The 18,873-nt window shown below is 40.7% G+C and overlaps 1 protein-coding gene across 4 annotated transcripts in view; it reads left to right on the forward strand.

Annotated features, from left to right (window-relative positions):
- Nucleotides 1–18,873, forward strand: part of PTN (pleiotrophin) — a 113,521-nt gene that overhangs the window by 75,510 nt on the left and 19,138 nt on the right. For all 4 annotated transcript variants that reach the window (XM_027538899.1, XM_027538900.1, XM_027538898.1 and 1 more), the window contains 3 exons: nucleotides 6,525–6,640; nucleotides 7,746–7,919; nucleotides 10,458–10,619. In XM_027538899.1, coding sequence (XP_027394700.1) covers nucleotides 6,526–6,640; nucleotides 7,746–7,919; nucleotides 10,458–10,619 — 451 coding nt within the window. In that variant the 5' untranslated portion in view covers nucleotide 6,525. The remainder of the gene's footprint in view (nucleotides 1–6,524; nucleotides 6,641–7,745; nucleotides 7,920–10,457; nucleotides 10,620–18,873) is intronic.

Here is an 18,873-nt window from a genome sequence, read left to right on the forward strand (position 1 = left end):
GGTTGAATTCATTAATGGGCTGTGAGTAGAGTGTATCTGAGGTCATGAACACACATGCTTGGGACACATTCTTTTCAAGGCTTAATGTTTAAGTAAGGCAGCTTAACAAGGTCAAAGTGAAAGGCTGGTTTAGCAAAAGATTCCATTGTAAACATAATGGTTATTTATATGAGACTTTAGGAATCTAAGGCAATGATCAACCATTTGAAAATAAATCAATTTGAGGATTATGACTTGAAGAAGCGTTAGTGAAAATAAAAGTGGCCTATAAAAAGGAAAAAAAAATTACTATTTCGCAGAGCTTTAGAAAGATAGATCGCAAAATATCTAGAAAGTTTTGGTGATGTGTAATATTTGATGTATTACAAATCATTCATAGACTGCTCTTGTATGTATGAAACTGCTTTAGATCCTGGTTGTTTCTAGCTCAATTTTTTCAGTGAATCTTATATCCATGGCATAGACAAAGAGCTGAGGCATCACTTTAGCATGAATACTACTTCCTCTATTCGATGCCATGTTTTAGCTATATTCTTTTGCTAGCAAAAAATTTACTAAGTGGCAACTTTGTGCTGGGACCCTGTCTCAGGTATTTGAATAAAAGGAGGGCAGTAGAATAGTTTCACCACACAAGAGGTATAATATGCAGTTGCAAAGTTATATTTTTTTTCATTTCATACATGTTAAATTGCATAACAGTTTCATTCATTCTCAACATGGAGCCTCTATACTTTAGTGAACTCCAAAGAAATACTGGGGATAAAGGTCCTTGAGTTTCTTTTAACCTTTTAAGAAGTCAAAAGCCTGAACAAATTTGTGTCCTAATAAAGCTGAACAAGTCTTTAGTTGGCATTAATTAAATCATATCTCTCTGGTTTTTTAAAAAAATTTTATCCTTTGATTTTAGATAAGATTAGACAGCTAAAAGTGTCATGATCATTATTTCTTAATGAAAATAAGTACTTTCTTTTAATAAGTAATATGAGTGTAGGGGTGAACTAACTTTATTCAGCAACTAGTAATATATTTCTTGATAATCTGGGTTAGCTCTATGTCTACAACTTAGTTTCCACAACAAATATTTCTTGATATTCTATGTTAGCTCTGAGTTTGCATCCTGCATTTTCACAACAAACCTCTCAAGTTATTATAATCATACCCACTTTGTAGATGTCAAAACAGCAGTTTAAATGGTTGTGATTTGCCCAAGAACATTCCAAAAATTATATGGTAGAGCTGAAGTTTAAGCCAAAGCTTCTGCCTCTAAATCCTATATTAGTCATTCCAAACAAATCACTAAGAGACATATTCCAGCATCCTTGTCTTATGTTTACACCAGATGTTAATCATCTTTAAAATTTTAGATCCTATTAAAATACTAATACTTTTCCTTCTCATCAGTGATTTTTTCTATAGAAGTGACCAGGATTTAATCTATTAACACTTCCCCCACCTAGTTGGTTTCTTTAACTGATTTCGTTTCATCCTTGAGCTTCATTCATACTTATTAGTGATTGAGATAACGTGACAGTGATTTCCAGACACCAAGCATCTAGGGTAGTCTTCTAGTTAACTGTTAAGCCCCATGAAATTAAATCTGTCAGAGTAAGGACAGCAAAAGTTGGCAGTAGGAGGAGTGAAAATAAGTAAATTATTCAAAAGACCTGAGCTGGCTTAGCAAGGCTTATTCTGCCATTGTTCTAGTTCCCTCCGTTCGAAAAGTAAGTCCCGACCCTGACCACTTCCTTAAGTCAGTATTCTTGCCTCTGTGCTCATTTAGCACGTGTTGGAGAGTGGCAGAGATACACCATATGGAGATACTTCTGCCTTTGTTTGATGCTAAGGACAAATAAAGTGAAAGAAAGTGAAAGTGAAGTCGCTCAGTCGTGTCCGACTCTTTGAGACCTCATGGACTGTAGCCTACCAGGCTCCTACATCCATGGGACTTTCCAGGCAAGAGTACTGGAGTGGGTTAAACAACCAACAGATACCACAAGCAAGGGAAGCTCTTTCTACACACATTCAGTTACTCAAGTTCTTAACACCGCAACAAGGCACCAGCATGCTGCTTGTTTTTTTTTTTTTTTAATAATTTGACTCATCTCTTTCCTAAACTCCTTTACTCTCTTTTAAAAAATAATTGTTTCCTTTGCTCTACCCAGAAGAATCTAAAGTTACCAAAACAGAGGCTTAAGCAGAATGGCAGCCAAAACAGGAGGAAGAGGAAAAGATAAGTTGAAAACTCAAACCTATTGCTGATCACAAATTTTACACATTTTCCCTGTACATATGGAATTGTGTGCATTTTCTTTAGAACATCTAAAAGCTGAAATTAACCATTTGCCCACTAATTAAGATTCCAAATTTTTCTGAATTCATAGGGGGAAACAATATAAATAGAGTTTACTTTATTCTATTAACTCTAACTCTCATAACAGTTCCTCTCTCCTTTCTTCCTCTCTGCTACCACTACAGTTAAGATCCCTGTTTAATGGACGATTCTATGATTTTAGAACATTTTTTCAGAAAATTCTGGCCTCTGTGGGATTTTTCTCTTGAAATAAAGTGACTTTAACTTGATTGAAAGAAAGCTTTTTGAAAATAATTATAAAAGTAAGGTTAGCAATGTCAGACTAGAAATGCTGAGGTTAATATAGCCAGCAATAGTATCCTTCTATTAATAACTCTGTGTGTGTGTGTTTATGGAAGAGTTCTATTTCTGCTAAGTGTCCATGTTTTCTCAGTGACCTCTCTTTCCACTGTGTATGATACATGGCTCTTCAAGCATCACTCTTTTGCTTGGTCAGAAAATTCTCTCAATAGCTGTGCTCTCATGATGGAAATTTCTGAATTCTCACTTTCCTGCCATTAGAGTGGTATCATCTGCATATCTGGGGTTGTTGATATTTCTCCCAGCAACCTTGATTCCACCTTAACTACAGAACCTCTTGACAGTGAAAGAGTAGAGTGAAAAATCTGGCTTAAAACTCAACATTCAAAAAACCAAGATCATGGCATCTGGCCCCATCACTTCATAGCAAATAGATGGGAAAAAGTGGAAGCAGTGACCAGTTTTATTTTGGGGGGCTCCAAAATTACTGCAGATAGTGACTGCACCCATGAAATTAAATTACACTTGCTCCTTGAAAGAAAAGCTATGACAAACCTAGGCAGCACATTAAAATGCAGAGACATTACTTTGCCAACAAAGGTCCATATAATCAAACCTATGGTTTTTCCAGTATCATGTATAGATGTGAAAGTTGGACTATAAAGAAGGCTGAGTGCCAAAGAATTGATGTTTTTGAACTGGGGTACTGGAGAAGACTCTTGAGAGTCCCTTGGACTGCAAAGAGATCAAACCAGTCAATTCTAAAGGAAATGGACCCTGAATATTCATTGGAAGGACTGATGCTGAAGCGGAAGTTCCAGTACTTTGGCCACCTGATGCAAAGAGCCAACTCATTGGAAAAGACCTTGATGCTGGGAAACCAATGAAGGCAGGAGGAGAAGGGGGCGGCAGAGGATGAGATAGTTGGATGGCATCACTGACTCAAAGGACATGAGTTTGAGCAAACTCCAGGAGATAATGAAGGACAGCAAAGCCTGGTACACTGCAGACCATGGGGTCACAAAGAGTAGGATACAATTTAGAGACTGAACAAAAACAACAACAACACAATAATCTAATTCACAATCTAATTTCAAGTATTCATAGGTAATTATGAAACAAAAAGGTATATTACAACATAGAAATGCATTAAAATTTAAAAGTTAACTTACCCTCTGCTGCTGCTGCTGCTAAGTCGCTCAGTCATGTCCGACTCTGTGCGATCCCATAGATGGCAGCCCACCAGGCTCCCCCATCCCTGGGATTCTCCAGGCAAGAACACTGGAGTGGGTTGCCATTTCCTTCTCCAATGCATGAAAGTGAAAAGTGAAAGTGAAGTTGCTCAGTCGTGTCCGACTGTTAGCGACCGCATAGACTGCAGCCTACCAGGCTCTTCCATCCATGGGATTTTCCAGGCAAGAGTACTGGAGTGGAGTGCCATTTCCTTCTCCAGTAACTTACCCTCTAAGAAGACTCAAATGAGAAGTTTCCACCTCCAAAGTGGTTAGTCACTGAGAGTATGTTTTTGGACTGCCTTTGGAGAAAACACCAGAAGACCTTCACTTAGGTTCATGTTACATCTCATAATTATAGTTGCTATGTGGATATGTATTAAATGTATTGTGTAGATGCACCAGGGTACTTAGCTCTGAGAGGACTTGCCAACCAATATGACTCACTTCTCAGACAATTCATGTCCAATGAAAGTCATAGGACAAGTGTCATAATCAGTAACAATTTGTCCGTTTGATCATCACTGAAGTATAATTATAAAAATTTACATTCAATTCAGTTCAGTTCAGTCGCTCAGTCGTGTCTGACTCTTTGCGACCCCCTGGACTGCAGCATGCCAGGCCTCCCAGTCCATAAAGTCCCGGAGTTTACTCAAACTCATGTCCATTGAGTCCGTGATGCCATCCAACCATCTCATCCTCTGTCATCCCCTTCTCCTCCTGCCTTCAATCTTTCCCAGCATTAGGGTCTTTTCCAATGAGTCAGCTCTTTGCATCAGGTGGCCAAAGTATTGGAGTTTCAGCTTCAACATTAGTCCTTCCAATGAATATTCAGGACTGACTTCCTTTAGGATTGACTGGTTGGATATCCTTTCAGTCCAGGGGATTCTTCTCCAACACCACAGTTCAAAAGAATCAATTCTTCGGCACTCAGCTTCACTTATAGTTCAACTCTCACATCTATACATAACTACTGGAAAAACCGTAGCCTTGACTAGATGGACATTTGTTGGCAAAGTAATGCCTCTGCTTTTTAATATGATAGCTAGGTTGGTCATAACTTTTCTTCCAAGGAGTAAGCGTCTTTTAATTTCATGGCTGCAGTCACCATCTGCAGTGATTTTGGAGCCCCCAAAACAAAGTCTGCCACTGTTTCCCCATCTATTTGCTATGAAGTGATGGGACCGGATGCCATGATCTTCATTTTCTGAATGTTGAGCTTTAAGTCAACTTTTTCACTCTCCTCTTTCACTTTCATCAAGAGGCTCTTCAGATCTTCTTCACTTTCTAAAAAAAAAAAAAATTACATTTACAGAAAGTAAAAGCATGTAATTTTAGATTTTAGAAAGTGATGGAGATGCTGAGTTGCTAATTAGGACTTGTGATTCAGGGAAAGGACCAAATGACCAAAATATTAACTTTAACTGATGAATACGAAATATTCATCCATACAATGGAATCCAAAGTCATCAATTAAAAAACACTAAAATGGGCATTTCAAGTGTTACAGAAAGGGAGAAAAAATCACTGACAAGGATATCATTTTATAGATAGGCTTGAATGAGGAAAGGAAATTACAGAACAGAGTGATCTTAGTCCCTTATATATGTGAGGTTTTATTGTTTACATTCATGAGAATGTAAAATCATGTCAACAGTCTACACTTCTGGAAGAAAAATTCTGAGTTAATGAGCGTATGCCATTACTATCATTTTTATATGAAGTATAAAATATCAGGAACATACTAGATGGAGATCAATGACTACCAGGTGAGTTGCTGCAGCCAGTGACTTGGTACAGCTTCAAGAAGTGGGCTGTCCTGGCACTTGTCCTGGTGCCTTCCCCAGTATGCTTGGCAAGGCGATCATGTTGACAGGATGCTGTCACAAGTGACTTCAAGTTCTACAGGAGTCTTGCTAATGTTAGCCTGGGATTTTTTTTTTATTGATATCAAATGAGGAGATTTCAAATTATGAGTAAATGTAAACCCTTTACTCCATTCTAGAATTTAGAGGCTTTTTAGTACATTTGAGTTGAGAAGTGTTTTTGCTGTATATTGAAGGTGTGCTAGCTCTACTTCTGTTTTGGGCTTCACTTTTCAGTGGACCAATGAATAATACAACTATGATGATAAGACAATTGTGATCATGGAGATGATAAAACAAAATGAGAGACATTGATCATTACGGATGCATCTGAAGATAACAGCAAACATATACTTGCACAGATAATCTATTCATTATGTCTACTCACATTATACACATGGATGAAAACATCATGGTTGTTTTTAGGAATCTTCAGGACTTATAAGGATAACTGTAGTCATTGCCATTACCAAGTGTCACTATCAGTAGGACTTACTGTAGAAGTCTGTTCCAATGCATGCCATCAAAATTCTTTTGCTTCCATTGCTCTTAAGTCATACTTAGCAAATAGTTATGTGTGAAGTCTTATGTGAAGGACTGTTGTATTTTATCAATGAATACATGACTGATTGCAGAAGAGCACTTACTTCAGTGGATGTTGGAGAAAAGATTGAACTCTGCTCCATATAATTGATATAAATTTTCCTAAAATCTGATATTTCAGAAATGGAAACTGGAGTCCTTCACCAAGGAGTTCAGTGAGCTTTCTTTGACTTAGGTTGACTCCACCTTCTCCATTTCTCTGTTTATTCTTAGAATGCAGACTCCACAGTACCTGCAGCAACGTCGAAAATTTGCAGCTGCCTTTTTGGCATTTATTTTCATCTTGGCAGCTGTGGACACCGCTGAAGCAGGAAAGAAAGAGAAACCAGGTGAGCAATATCGTTTTGAACAAAAGTCTTCTTTGATTAATGTCTATCTAATCCAGCTACTTGCTTTTTGTCTTTTCTCCTTCCTTCCCTCTCTTTTTTCCTTCTTTCCCTTTCTTCCCACTTTCCTTTCTTCCAAGTATTTAGAGGAACACCTAAGTGACATGCCCTCTTATCCCATCCCCCCACTCTAAGTCCTGAAATATAGATGGTTACCATTAACTATTAATTAAAATAATAATTAGTAACAGCTACATCATTCATAAAATTGATTGGCAATCAAATGTTTAACTTAGGTTGATACTCTTCTTCAAAAAGAGTCCTAGAAGCAAATTTTGTTCTATCTCATTAACAAAGGAGGAAATGAATCTTAGCAGGAATAAAGCACATTTTCTATGTCACTTACATTGTCCTAAGTTGGCTGTGGAGCTGAGAGTCTGTTACGTCTGTGGTCCATCACAGTTAGTGCATGTTACTCCATCTATGGGCTTCGCTCGTAACTCAGTTGGTAAAGAATCTGCCTGCAATACAGGAGACCTGGTTTTGATCCCTGGGTCTGGAAGATCCCCTGGAGAAGGAAATGGCAACCCACTCCAGTATTCTTGCCTGGAGAATCCCAGAGACAGGAGCCTGGCAGGCTACAGCCTGTGGGGGCACAAGAGTCGGACACAACTTAGTGACTAAACCATGACCACCACTCCATCTTAAGACAGAGAAAGAAGCATTGACATACATTGGAATGACTACTCTGACAACTGTTAATTTTCATAGACTATTTTCCTATTTTTTAGATTTAACTTGACTTTGATCTTCTTCTCTTTTTCAGCAACATTCACTTCGAAAGGAGGTGTCAGTACATCACTTAGCGCAGTCCCTGGCACATAGTAAGAATTAAATAAATATTAGTTCTAGCTCCCTAGTTTTCTCCTGGTCATTGGTTGATTCAGTCATTCATTCAGCTAACACCGAGTTTCTACTCTTTCCTAGACACTGAAGAGAGAGGTAAAATCACAGACCATGCAATTAAGGAGCTCAGGAATGAACTTGGTTTTATCCAGGAGCTAAAGAGTTTTCTGGGCGTTGATAATTTTTCCTTCTTCCCTTTCAGAAAAGAAGGTGAAGAAGTCTGACTGTGGAGAATGGCAGTGGAGTGTGTGTGTACCCACCAGTGGGGACTGTGGGCTGGGCACCCGCGAGGGCACCCGTACCGGAGCTGAGTGTAAACAAACCATGAAGACCCAGAGATGTAAGATCCCCTGCAACTGGAAAAAGCAATTTGGAGGTGAGTCCCACCCTTACTGTCCTATTGATTTAATCTTCCACCCTGAGATAATTCTTGCATCCTTCCACCGGGTATCTTTTTGAGGTTGACTCTATTTTAACAAGTTTATTTTATCAGATACAAGATAACCTGGCATCTTGCCTAACCTCGGGTCCCTCGTTTTCTGTACTGCTAAAATCTGGAACCAGATAGTTGTCTTGTCCTGGAGGGAGGGCTGCTCTTTGCATCGTAGGATATTTAGCTGCATTCCTGACTTTTACCCACTAGTTTCTGGTAGCACTCCCCACCTCAGCAACTATGACAGCTGCAAGTATCTGGATGTTGCTGCACGTTTCCTTTCGGGGCGGGGCAGAGGGTCAGAGTAGTCCCTGATGGAGACCACTGCCTTAGCAACAGGGGCAGAAAATAGGCCCTCGGTCCCTCTTAACAGTGTGCTCTTTGCTTCTATTTCTAGATCCTTTTTTCTTCCCTTCCTCCTTTCTTACTTAGTCTCCTCCTTCTCCAGATCTCTCTCTCTGTTACTTCTGGGCCTTCTCTCTCTCTCTTTCTCCCTCCCCACTTGCCACACTGGTTCATAGCTCTTTCCTCACCAACCCAGCTGGACTGCTCTGAGCCACTCTTCATAGATTTTAGCTCAGGGACTATTGCCAGTTTCCTGTTGACCTCATCTCCCCATCTGAGAAGGAATCTTTCAACACTTTTGACCCTAAACCCACCATGGAACACCAAAATTGCCTGTTTTTTTTTTTTTCCCCACGTTCTAGACTTCTCTTTCTTGCCATAGTGGGACACAATGCCCCAAATATTCTCACTGGTTTACAGAAATGTGTTTTGGCTACTGGACAGTGGAGAAGCGTAATGAATACATACACTACATCTTTGTCATTCTCTATAATCTTTGGGATTATACCTTTATATAAGTGGAGGTAAATTCTATAAAGGCATGGTGAAATTCAGATACGTTTGATCTTAAATTGTGTACAACTACTCTAAAGATCTATACATAAAATGTCTTAAAATGTGTTTTAAAGGTCTTATATATATAAATGTCTAGAATACATAAAGAGCTCTCAAAACTAGCAATCCAATTAGAAATTGGGCAAAAGACATAAACAGTCATTTTACTAAAGAGGATACATAGGTGGCAAACAAACAAAAGATGTTCAGCACCTTTTCTCCATGATGAAAATGAAAATGAAAACCAATGAGGCATCACTATATACTACACACCGATAAGAATGGCTAAAGTCAGAAATAACATCAAATGCGAGCAAGGATACAGGAGAAACTAGATCATGCACACGTTGGTGATGGGAATACAGAACAGAGAGCCACACTGGAAAAGAGCATGGCAGTTTTTCACAAAATGAAACTTGTATTTACTATACAATGCAGTGATTTCACTCTTAGGCATTTATCCTAGAAAATGGAAACTTATGTTCCTATAAAAATTTATACATGAATTTGTATAGCAGATTTAGTTGTTATAGCCAAAAGCTGGAAACAACCCAGATATCCTTCAGCTGGTGAATGGTTAAACAAACTGGGGTACATGCATACCACGGAGTACTCCTCGGCAATGGAAGGAACAGACTATTGATTCATACAGTTGGATGGACCTCCAGGAAACTCTGCCGAGTGAAAAAGCCAATCTCAAAACATTACATACTGTATGATTCCATTTATATAGTGTTCTTAAAATGACACAGTTATAGAGGCAGAGAACAGATTAGGAATTACTAAGGGTTCAGGAGGTAGGAAGGGCTTCCCTGGTAACTCAGCTAGTATAGCATCCACCTGCAATGCAGGAGACCCCGGTTCAATTCCTGGGTCAGGAAGATCCCCTGGCCAAGGGATGGGCTACCCACCCCAGTATTCTTACCTGGAGAATCCCGATGGACAGAGGAGCCTAGCAGGCTACAGTCCATGGGGTCGCAAAAAGTCAGACATGACTGAGTGACTAAGAAAACACAGCACAGCACGGCAAGGAGGTAGGAAAGGAAGAAGGATGCTAAGCTATGACTATAAAAGGATCACCCAAGGGACCTTTGTGTTAGAAGTGGTTTGAATGCTATTGATGGGGGTGTTCACTCTTACCTATACATGTGATAAAGTCACACGGAAGTCAGTGTCCACATACCATATACACACATGAGAGCATGTGAAACTGTGTGTGTGTTAGTTGCTCAGTCGTGTCCGACTCTTTGCAACCCCATGGACTGTAGCCCACCAGGCTCCTTTGTCCATGGGATTCTCCAGGCAAGAATACTGGAGTGGTTTGCCATTTCCTTCTCCAATGAATAAATAAATTCCCTGGACTGTGTCCATGACAAGTTCCTGGTGGCGCTGTAGCTATGCAGGATATCACCACGGAGGGAAACTGGGTGCAAGGTATACGGGATCTCACTGTATTATTTTTCACAACTGCATGTGAACCAACAATTACCTCACTACAGAAAATCGAAAATAAAAGCGTCTGTTTTCATGGTACTCCAAGAGGAACTCAGAGATTTCTGTTTGGTCCTACCCTGCCTCCAGCGGAGTGCAAATACCAGTTCCAGGCCTGGGGAGAATGTGATCTGAACACGGCTCTGAAGACCCGAACTGGGAGCCTGAAGCGAGCCCTCCACAACGCCGACTGCCAGAAGACAGTCACCATCTCCAAGCCCTGTGGCAAGCTGACCAAGTCCAAACCTCAAGGTAGGTTCCTGTCTTTGAACCATAATTTTAATCTGAATGGACTGAGGGGCTCAGGCAGGATCTTCAGATGTGCAAATTTTCACAAGGAAGTCTTGTGAATCACTTTAAGAAAGGGATTGGAAAGAGTCCATATACTGAGCATCACCAAGTACTTTTCAGCAGCAGGCAGTTGATGCGTTCAGATTGAAGTCCTCTGTACTGATGAGGGTATAGGAATAGTCTCCTTGCAGAAACAAACAACTTAACAAGACAGGCAAATTAAGACAGTTTTATGGTGACTTACTTGGCTTCCCTGGTGGCTCAGTGATAAAGAATCTGCCTGCTAATACAGAAGATGCAGGCTTGATCCCTGGGTCAGGAAGATCCCCGGGACAGGGAAATGGCTACCCACTCCAGTATTCTTGCCTGGGAAATCCTTTAGACAGAGGAGCCTGGCGGGCTACAGTCCACAGCTTTGCAAAAGAGTCAGATAAGATTAGTGATTAAAACAGCAATGACAACAACAGTGGTGACTTATAGTCTCAGCCCTAAATCAGGACCACATCCTGACAAGTGTGAACACACTTAGAAAGATCAAAAGGCTGAAAATTCAAAATCAACTCTCCTAGATAATCAATGTATATAGTTCTCATGAAATCAGTTACATGATTTTATATTTTTCCTTTTTCTACTACCTAACTTGGTAAGTTCTGTAGTTCTAATATTTTTTTTAGTTAGATTAACTTATCATGGAATTCCAAAATTATGTAGAGCTATCTTTGTATTCATTCCCAGAAAGTCAGCTTTCATGCTAGAGACAGTAAACCAAACTAAATATCATGGCCATGGTTTCATACGATAGAATCCCAGCTGAGGGGAGACAAAAAGGTATTAAAATCTTCTATTTCATGGTTGTATGGATGAGTTATATACCCCCAAATTCAAATATTGAAGTCTTAACCCTCAGTCTCTCCAAATGTGACTGGGTCTGGAGATGGGGTCTTTAAAGAAGTAATTAAAGTTAAATGAAGTCATAAGGATGGGTCCTAATCCAATATGACTGGTATATAAGGGGAAAAGGCAATGGCACCCCACTCCAGTACTCTTGCCTGGCAAATCCCATGGACGGAGGAGCCTGGTGGGCTGCAGTCCATGGGGTCGCTAGGAGTCAGACACGACTGAGCGACTTCACTTTCACTTTTCACTTTCATGCATTGGAAAAGGAAATGGCAACTCACTCCGGTGTTCTTGCCTGGAAAATCCCAGGGACGGGGAAGCCTGGTGGGCTGCCTCTCTGGGGTCACACAGAGTTGGACACGACTGAAGCGACTTAGCAGCAGCAGCAGTAGCAGTATATAAGGAGATTAGGACACAGACAGACACACAAGAAAGACAAGGTGAAGACATAGGGAGAAAACAGCCATCTACAAGCCGATAAGTGAGACCTCAGAAGAAATCATCTTTGCTGACACCATGATCTTGCATTTCTGGCCTCTAGAACTATGAGAAAATAAACTCCTGTTGTTAAGCCATGCACTCTGTGATCTGGTGTATGGTAGCCTTAGCAAATGAATATGATGGGCCTTGGTGAACTCTATCTTAAAATATCTCCTTGGCCTTTGCTCGTTTAAATGGACTCTAAAATGGATATGAAAATTCATATTGGCTAGATTAATTATAAGGAAAACTTCATGAAAATGAACATTAAACGTCCATAATAAGTTAAAATCAGAAAAAATATCCCCAGAAACTGAGGAGGATTGACTGGCTTGCTGCTGATGGGCAGAAAGGACCCCTTTCATAGGCCTTGCTCTTTAGTCTGATGGAGTGGTCCTTAGAAACGGTTACCTCCAATCTCAGGATGGTCAGATGCAGGCTGGACCTGCAGGTGCCTGTCTGGGATTCAGGCCGCTCTCCTCAGGTCATGGAAACCTCTGCTGGTTGTAGTGTGTATTTGAAAGGCATAACGTGGGGCTAGAGTCAGTGCACTGAGTTTGTCTGCCACCGGTACAAATATCACTCTTCTGGAAACAATGACACAGAAATCTAATGAAAATCCCACACCTCGTCTGTTCGGTGAGAGAGTCCACAGACTGGAAGAACTAAGAGATGCAGTTTTCAAATTAGTTGATTTTTAATCCAGTCAGAGAACCAAAATCTTCAGCATAAATATAGAGTGGAAAAGAAAAGGGATTGAAGATGTCTCCATGTTCCAGTCTACTGGTTCTCAACCTGGGCTGCACACACAATTTTCTGTGGGAACTTATAAAGATCCCAGTGCCCGGGTATAACCCAGACCAACTAAATCAGCATCAGTAGTTTTGAAAAATTAAAATGGTTTTTAGGAGATTTCAGTATCAGCCAAAATTGAGAGTAAAGTTCACAGGGACCATGGTTAGGAAGGCACACACACACAAGCTTCCATGCCCTCCCTGTTCTCTCCTTTGGTAAGAGAAACTGCAGTTTGACGGGGTGAGGAGAAAAAAAAATGGGATTTTGATTAGACAGGTGGTGGATGGTGGTGGGGCTGGGTGCACATGTAAAATGTCGAAAAGTCTGGAATGAGTTGGGCAAAGGAGGAACATGATTAAGAAAGACTTCTCAGGATATTTGATAAATACATTAAATGAGGTTCCATTTTAATTAGACTGGTGAATAGTTCCCTTTTTTACATTTCCCATTTAGGGATACATAAAGTAAAAGTGAAAGTGAAGTCGCTCAGTCATGTCTGACTCTTTTCGACCCCATGGACTGTAGCCCACCAGGCTTCTCCATCCATAGGATTCTCCAGGCAAGAATACTGGAGTGGGTTGCCATTTCCTTCTCCAGGGGATCTTCCCAACCCAGGGATCAAACCTGGGTCTCCAGCATTGCAGGCAGATGCTTTAACCGCTGAGCTACCAGGGAAGCCCCAGGGATACATAATGAAGGTTAAAAGTTTGGTTCAGGCTTGAAAAATAGAGGTAACAGTATTTCAAGTGTGTAGGCAGTCTGTTGTTTTATGTCAAAATTTTTTTACTTAATTTTTTATGTCAAAAATTTAAAGTATATAATTAATTGAAAATGGACTTACCTGAAGTGAGTTCTGTATTTCACAACACTACCAGTTATGCATCTCATAGGTCATTAAGATCCAATCTTTTGGTACATAGCATACCTTTGCTAAAACTAATCTTTTCCCTCTCAACAACAGAGGGTTCTATGAATGCAGTTTGCACACCAGGTTCTCAGCTTGGGCTGCACACACAATTTTCTATGGGAGCTTATAAAGATCCCAGTGCCCAGGTATAACCCAGACCAACTAAATCAGCATCAGTAGTTTTGAAAATCTTACCATATGAGTTGAGCTAGGAAGACTGTCAGATAGAAGATTTTCTTAATGGGATTCACACACACTTTCCATGACATATTTTTCATGGTTTAAGTAAAAATGTAACAGGTGGCATGTGTGGGTTGTATATATTTTTATACCATTTTTTTTCCAAATAACCATGAATGGATGTTACAGCTTTCTCTGTGTCAATTTCTACCCTTAAGATAGCTCATTTATTTCTAATCAATGGAGAAACAAGTCATAATGAGATAGAATCTCTATTATGATTAGTATTGTTCTGTTTCTACTCTCTCACCTTGCTCTAGGTGTTTTACATATATTATCTCATAAAATTCCATATATCCTTGCAAGTAGATTTTGATATGAAGGATACTGAAGAACACTGGTTACTTTATTTGCCAAGGGCTACATCTCTAATAAATGACAAGAGTCCACACTTGGCTGACTCTAAATTCATATTCTCTTTCATACCCTGTAGATTTCTTACTTAATCTCATGTGGGTATTAGGTAACCTCCATGAGTTTATTTTCCTTTGAAATAAGAGAAGATGAGATTTCTAAAGGTGGCTCAGCAGTAAAGAATCTGCCTGCAGTGCAGGAACCACAGGAAACACAGGTTTGATCCCTGGGTCAGGAAGATCCCCTGGAGGAGGGCAGGGCAACCCACTCCAGTATTCTTGCCTGGAGAATCCCCATAGGCAGAGGAGTCTGGCGAGCTGTAGTCTGTAGGGTCATGAAGAGTTGGACACGACTGAAGCGACTTAGCACTCACACACGAGCTTTGTTAAGTCCAACAGTAATGTGGGGGATGATGCCCAGATGGAAGAAGATAGTTTTTAGAACATTATTTCCAAAACTGTTCTGAAAGACATTTCCCAGAATATAAGTTCCAGGAGGATGGGGACTTAGTCTATTTTATTCTCCACTGTGTCCCTTTTGCTTAGAACATGGAGCAGCACACTGTAAGTGATGAATAAATATTTATAAAATAAATGCTATTAATAAAAGGAAAAAAATGTTTTGTAAACCGATCCACCAAAGAGTGGTGGAAGCTGTAGTAAAGAAATGATTTAAAGAAATTTTTCTAAAAATTATACAATTATAAATTAGTTTCTTCCTTTATTCAGGAAAGAGTAAGTCATTGATGCTCTCTTGTGTTTTAGCTTATAAAACACATAAAAAAGACAGGGAGGTAGGGGACCCACTAATTTTGACTCAAGCACTGTCATAGGTACTCCTCATCATTTAATTCAAGCATCAAACAACACTTTGTAGTGCATTTTGTTTATCCTGCTTTTATATGAGGAAACACAGGGTTCAGAGAGTTTAAGCAACTTGCCTGAGGTTTCACAGCTTGTAAGTGTTGAAACCAAGATTCAAATGTAAAGTTAGCTGACTAGGAAGACCCACTGCCTTTTCAATTGTTCTGTGTTGCCCCTAGGTCCTGGAGAAGGGCATGGCAACCCACTCCAGTATTCTTGCCTGGAAAATCCCTTGGATAGAGGAGCCTGGCGGGCTATGGTCTGTGGAGTCGCAGAGTCAGGCATGACTGAGCACACATGCACACACACACACATGCTGCTAGGGATTATAAACTCATGAAACTCTAGCAGTATTAGATAAATCCCGATTCCTAGACTCATTACACGGTAGAGCTTCCAGGGACCTTGCCTGTGATTGATGGGGCCCTCATGTAACAAATGAGAACAAAGGAAATCAGTGATTCATCCAAGTCCCCCTATTGCTTAGTAGCAGAATCATTCCAGGCTTTGTTCTCTTTTGACATCATTTGTCTGTCTTTTTAACCCAGTCACTGACCTCATAGCCAGAATATACTTACTTTCCTCCAACATTATCCTTCTCATGAAACACAACATCAAGTTCTGGGATTTTTTTTTTTTTTTTCTGCTTGTTTTGTAAAACTCTTTTGCTTGGTTACTGGCCTCTTGTTTTGAGAAATGGTAGTGGATTAATATGCAAACTGCATGATTCTCAGTGTGAAAAACATGCTCTTTAAATTTTAGAATGGAATATTAAGATGTTTGTAAGGCTGTGATGACCCAGCATTAAATTGAGGAAAGATGGGAGAACATCCTCCTTGTGGGATAATCGTTGTGACTTGATTATTAATGAGGTTAAAAGACTGAAAGACTTGCCTGGGGAGAGGAGGTGCTTAATATCTAGAATTGCCATCTAAATGTTGGCAAATGACTAAATATCCCACTTGATTTGGTTAAAAATTGTCTTAAAATTCATAGTGCTTCATTCTCACAGCATTACCTTTGAGGTAAAGAAGTGGTTCTTACTGCTGTGGCAATCTTATACAAACGCTATACTCTAGCCTTGGTTCGAAGTTTCAGTGAAACATTTCGATCCTTATCTAAAGGTTCTCTTGTGTTGGAATCCCACTTAATCTGAAGAGAGCTTTTAGTCATTCACTTCTGAATTGTATACCCAGAATAAGGGAGAATATTGATATCCTATACAGACTTAAGAATGGGAAGATGTAGAATTGAAATGTAGCTTTCCTGGGGTAAGGACAGATTGCGCTGGGCAGGGTCATTGACTGACTGAGAGATTATAACTGGAATTTGCTCAATTGCTGCCAGAATCTGGCAGGGAGAAATTGGTGAGTCATTGTGTTGGACACTTAAGATTTTAATTTCTTAGGAAAAGAGATTCAGAGTATTAATTAAAATTTTTAATTAAGAAAATCCTGTGTCTGTTGAAGAGATTTTAGCTGCAGCAAGATCTATTCTAGCTAGTGAAGCAGAAAGGGGTTGATTGAAGAGTTTTATATAGCTCACAGACTCTCCGGAAGGGCCAGAGGATTTGACTTGGATTCAGCAATATTGCCGAGAAGACATCAGATCCAGGAGAAATGTCTAATCACACCATACGTGACTGATAGAACAGAGACCCTCTTGCTCAAAGTACCGACTGCTTGACACATGTAATGCTAAGAGCTGGACACTGGAAGCTTCACCCTCCCTGTACCCCAAAGCCAAACGCTTCTACCTCTCTTCTTGCCAAAATGTCCAGTCTCCCCAAATTTGACCTTATTTTCTGCTTGCTCTGCTCTAAGACTCATTTAAGAGTGCCTGCATGGTGTAAACTAGGTCACATATAAAATTCTGCTGCAAGAGGGTCTGGAAAATGTCTAAAACTTTCTAAACTTTGCTTATAAATACAAAGGAGAAGCTGAAAAGGATTTGAATTGGTATTCAGTGAGTGATCCTCCAGGGAGTATGTGTTGGAGTGTATCATTAGACCTACCCTTCTCTACTATTGGGCTAGAAGAGGCACTGATGACATTTCTAGGAGACAAAACATACTGGACCAGTTGAGTACCCAACTATAGAGAGAAAGAAAGAAAGTGGAAGTCCATCAGTCATGTCTGACTCTTTGCAACCCCATGGACTATACAGTCCATGGAATTCTCCAGGCCAGAATACTGGAGTGGGTAGCCTTTCCCTTCTCTAGGGGATCTTCCATTGAAGCCAGGTCTCCCACATTGCAGGTGGATTCTTTACCAGCTGAGCCACAAGGGAAGCCCAAGAATACTGGAATGGGTAGCCTATCCCTTCTCCAGCAGAACTTCCCCACCCAGGAATTGAACTGGTATCTCCTGCATTGCAGGCGGATTCTTTACCAACTGAGCTATCAGGGAAGCAACTATAGAGAGAGGTCTTTTCTTATTGGAACCACCAGTCATTCTTTGTTGAGTCATTTTGGTCTTTTCAGTTTGAAAATAATGTACAAGAATATTTGAGCTGTTGAGCAAGGGCAGAAATTGGAAATGTGGCCAGCAAGTGTTGACAGTGCTATAACAAAGATCAGAGCAGAGAACCCTTCAGAGGGTAGTGAGTGTTTCTCCATGGTTTCCTTGGAGGACGGACTCACCGTAGACTTAGAAGGTGGTCCAGCTGAATGAGGCTGGCAGGATGGCCTATCTGTGGGGAGGCTGGGGTCCTCCAGGCTGGCCCGTCTGTGGGTGCAGGTGCAGCCCAGGGGAGCAGGCTGCTGGTAGCTATCACCTGAGTGCAGAGTCAGAGATGAGGCCGAGGAGGGGACTTGTGTGGGAGGCACCTAGAGAAGCTGAGATCCTCCTAGGTGCCACAAATGATATAGCACGATGATCATGTTGGATCATTCTAGAATCTTGAGTTTTCCTTGACATGGAAATCATTCGTTGCTTTATGAACAAGATACATAAATACTAGAAAGTATGTGAAACTCCTTTTGATTCCGACAGGCCAGCTTGGCATGTGTCTGCTTCCGAGTTTGTGTGACAGAGGGCATTGACAAATGGTTTCCCGGAGAGGCAGGGTGAGGAGCACACGGATGGATGGCTGTGTCACAGGTGGTCCAGGCAACAACGCTAATCCCTCGTGCCATCCTGTCCACCAATGTACACTCCGCTAGTGCCAAGTTCTTGTCTAGTTTCCCTGCTCTCGATAACCCTGATTCCTTTCATTTCTTCCCGGCTATTTCTAAAAGCTTTGCTACGTTGCTGCTCTCTCTCTTTTGGATGATTTCCTAGGCTTCTCAGCTTTGACGATTCATCTTTAAAGATCAAAAGCACAGCAGCCATTTAAGTGCGAGACTCGGCAGTGCGCAGAGCATAGCATTTGGCAGTTGATCATTAAATGGGAAAGGGGGTCAGTAAAGTTATATTTCCCGCATTCTCAATTCTCTCCTGCTAAATAGATTCTTTGGTTAGTTCTTTAAAAGATAAAAGACACTCCCCAATGTTTCTTTCTATTTTTTGGGCTCTGACGTCTCTTGGGAATGAGCATGGCGATACTCTGTGGATGAACTTTGTTAGGCCGAGAGACTTTGAACATGTTCAGAGAGGTCAGTGCACAGAATCCCAGTGCCAGCCAGTCTGGGAGGGGCTTCCTTCTTTCTGAGACCCCTGGGGGGTCGATGGCTGCTGCC

The sequence above is a fragment of the Bos indicus x Bos taurus genome, chromosome 4 (genome assembly GCF_003369695.1).
Source record: "Bos indicus x Bos taurus breed Angus x Brahman F1 hybrid chromosome 4, Bos_hybrid_MaternalHap_v2.0, whole genome shotgun sequence".
NCBI lineage: Eukaryota > Metazoa > Chordata > Mammalia > Artiodactyla > Bovidae > Bos > Bos indicus x Bos taurus.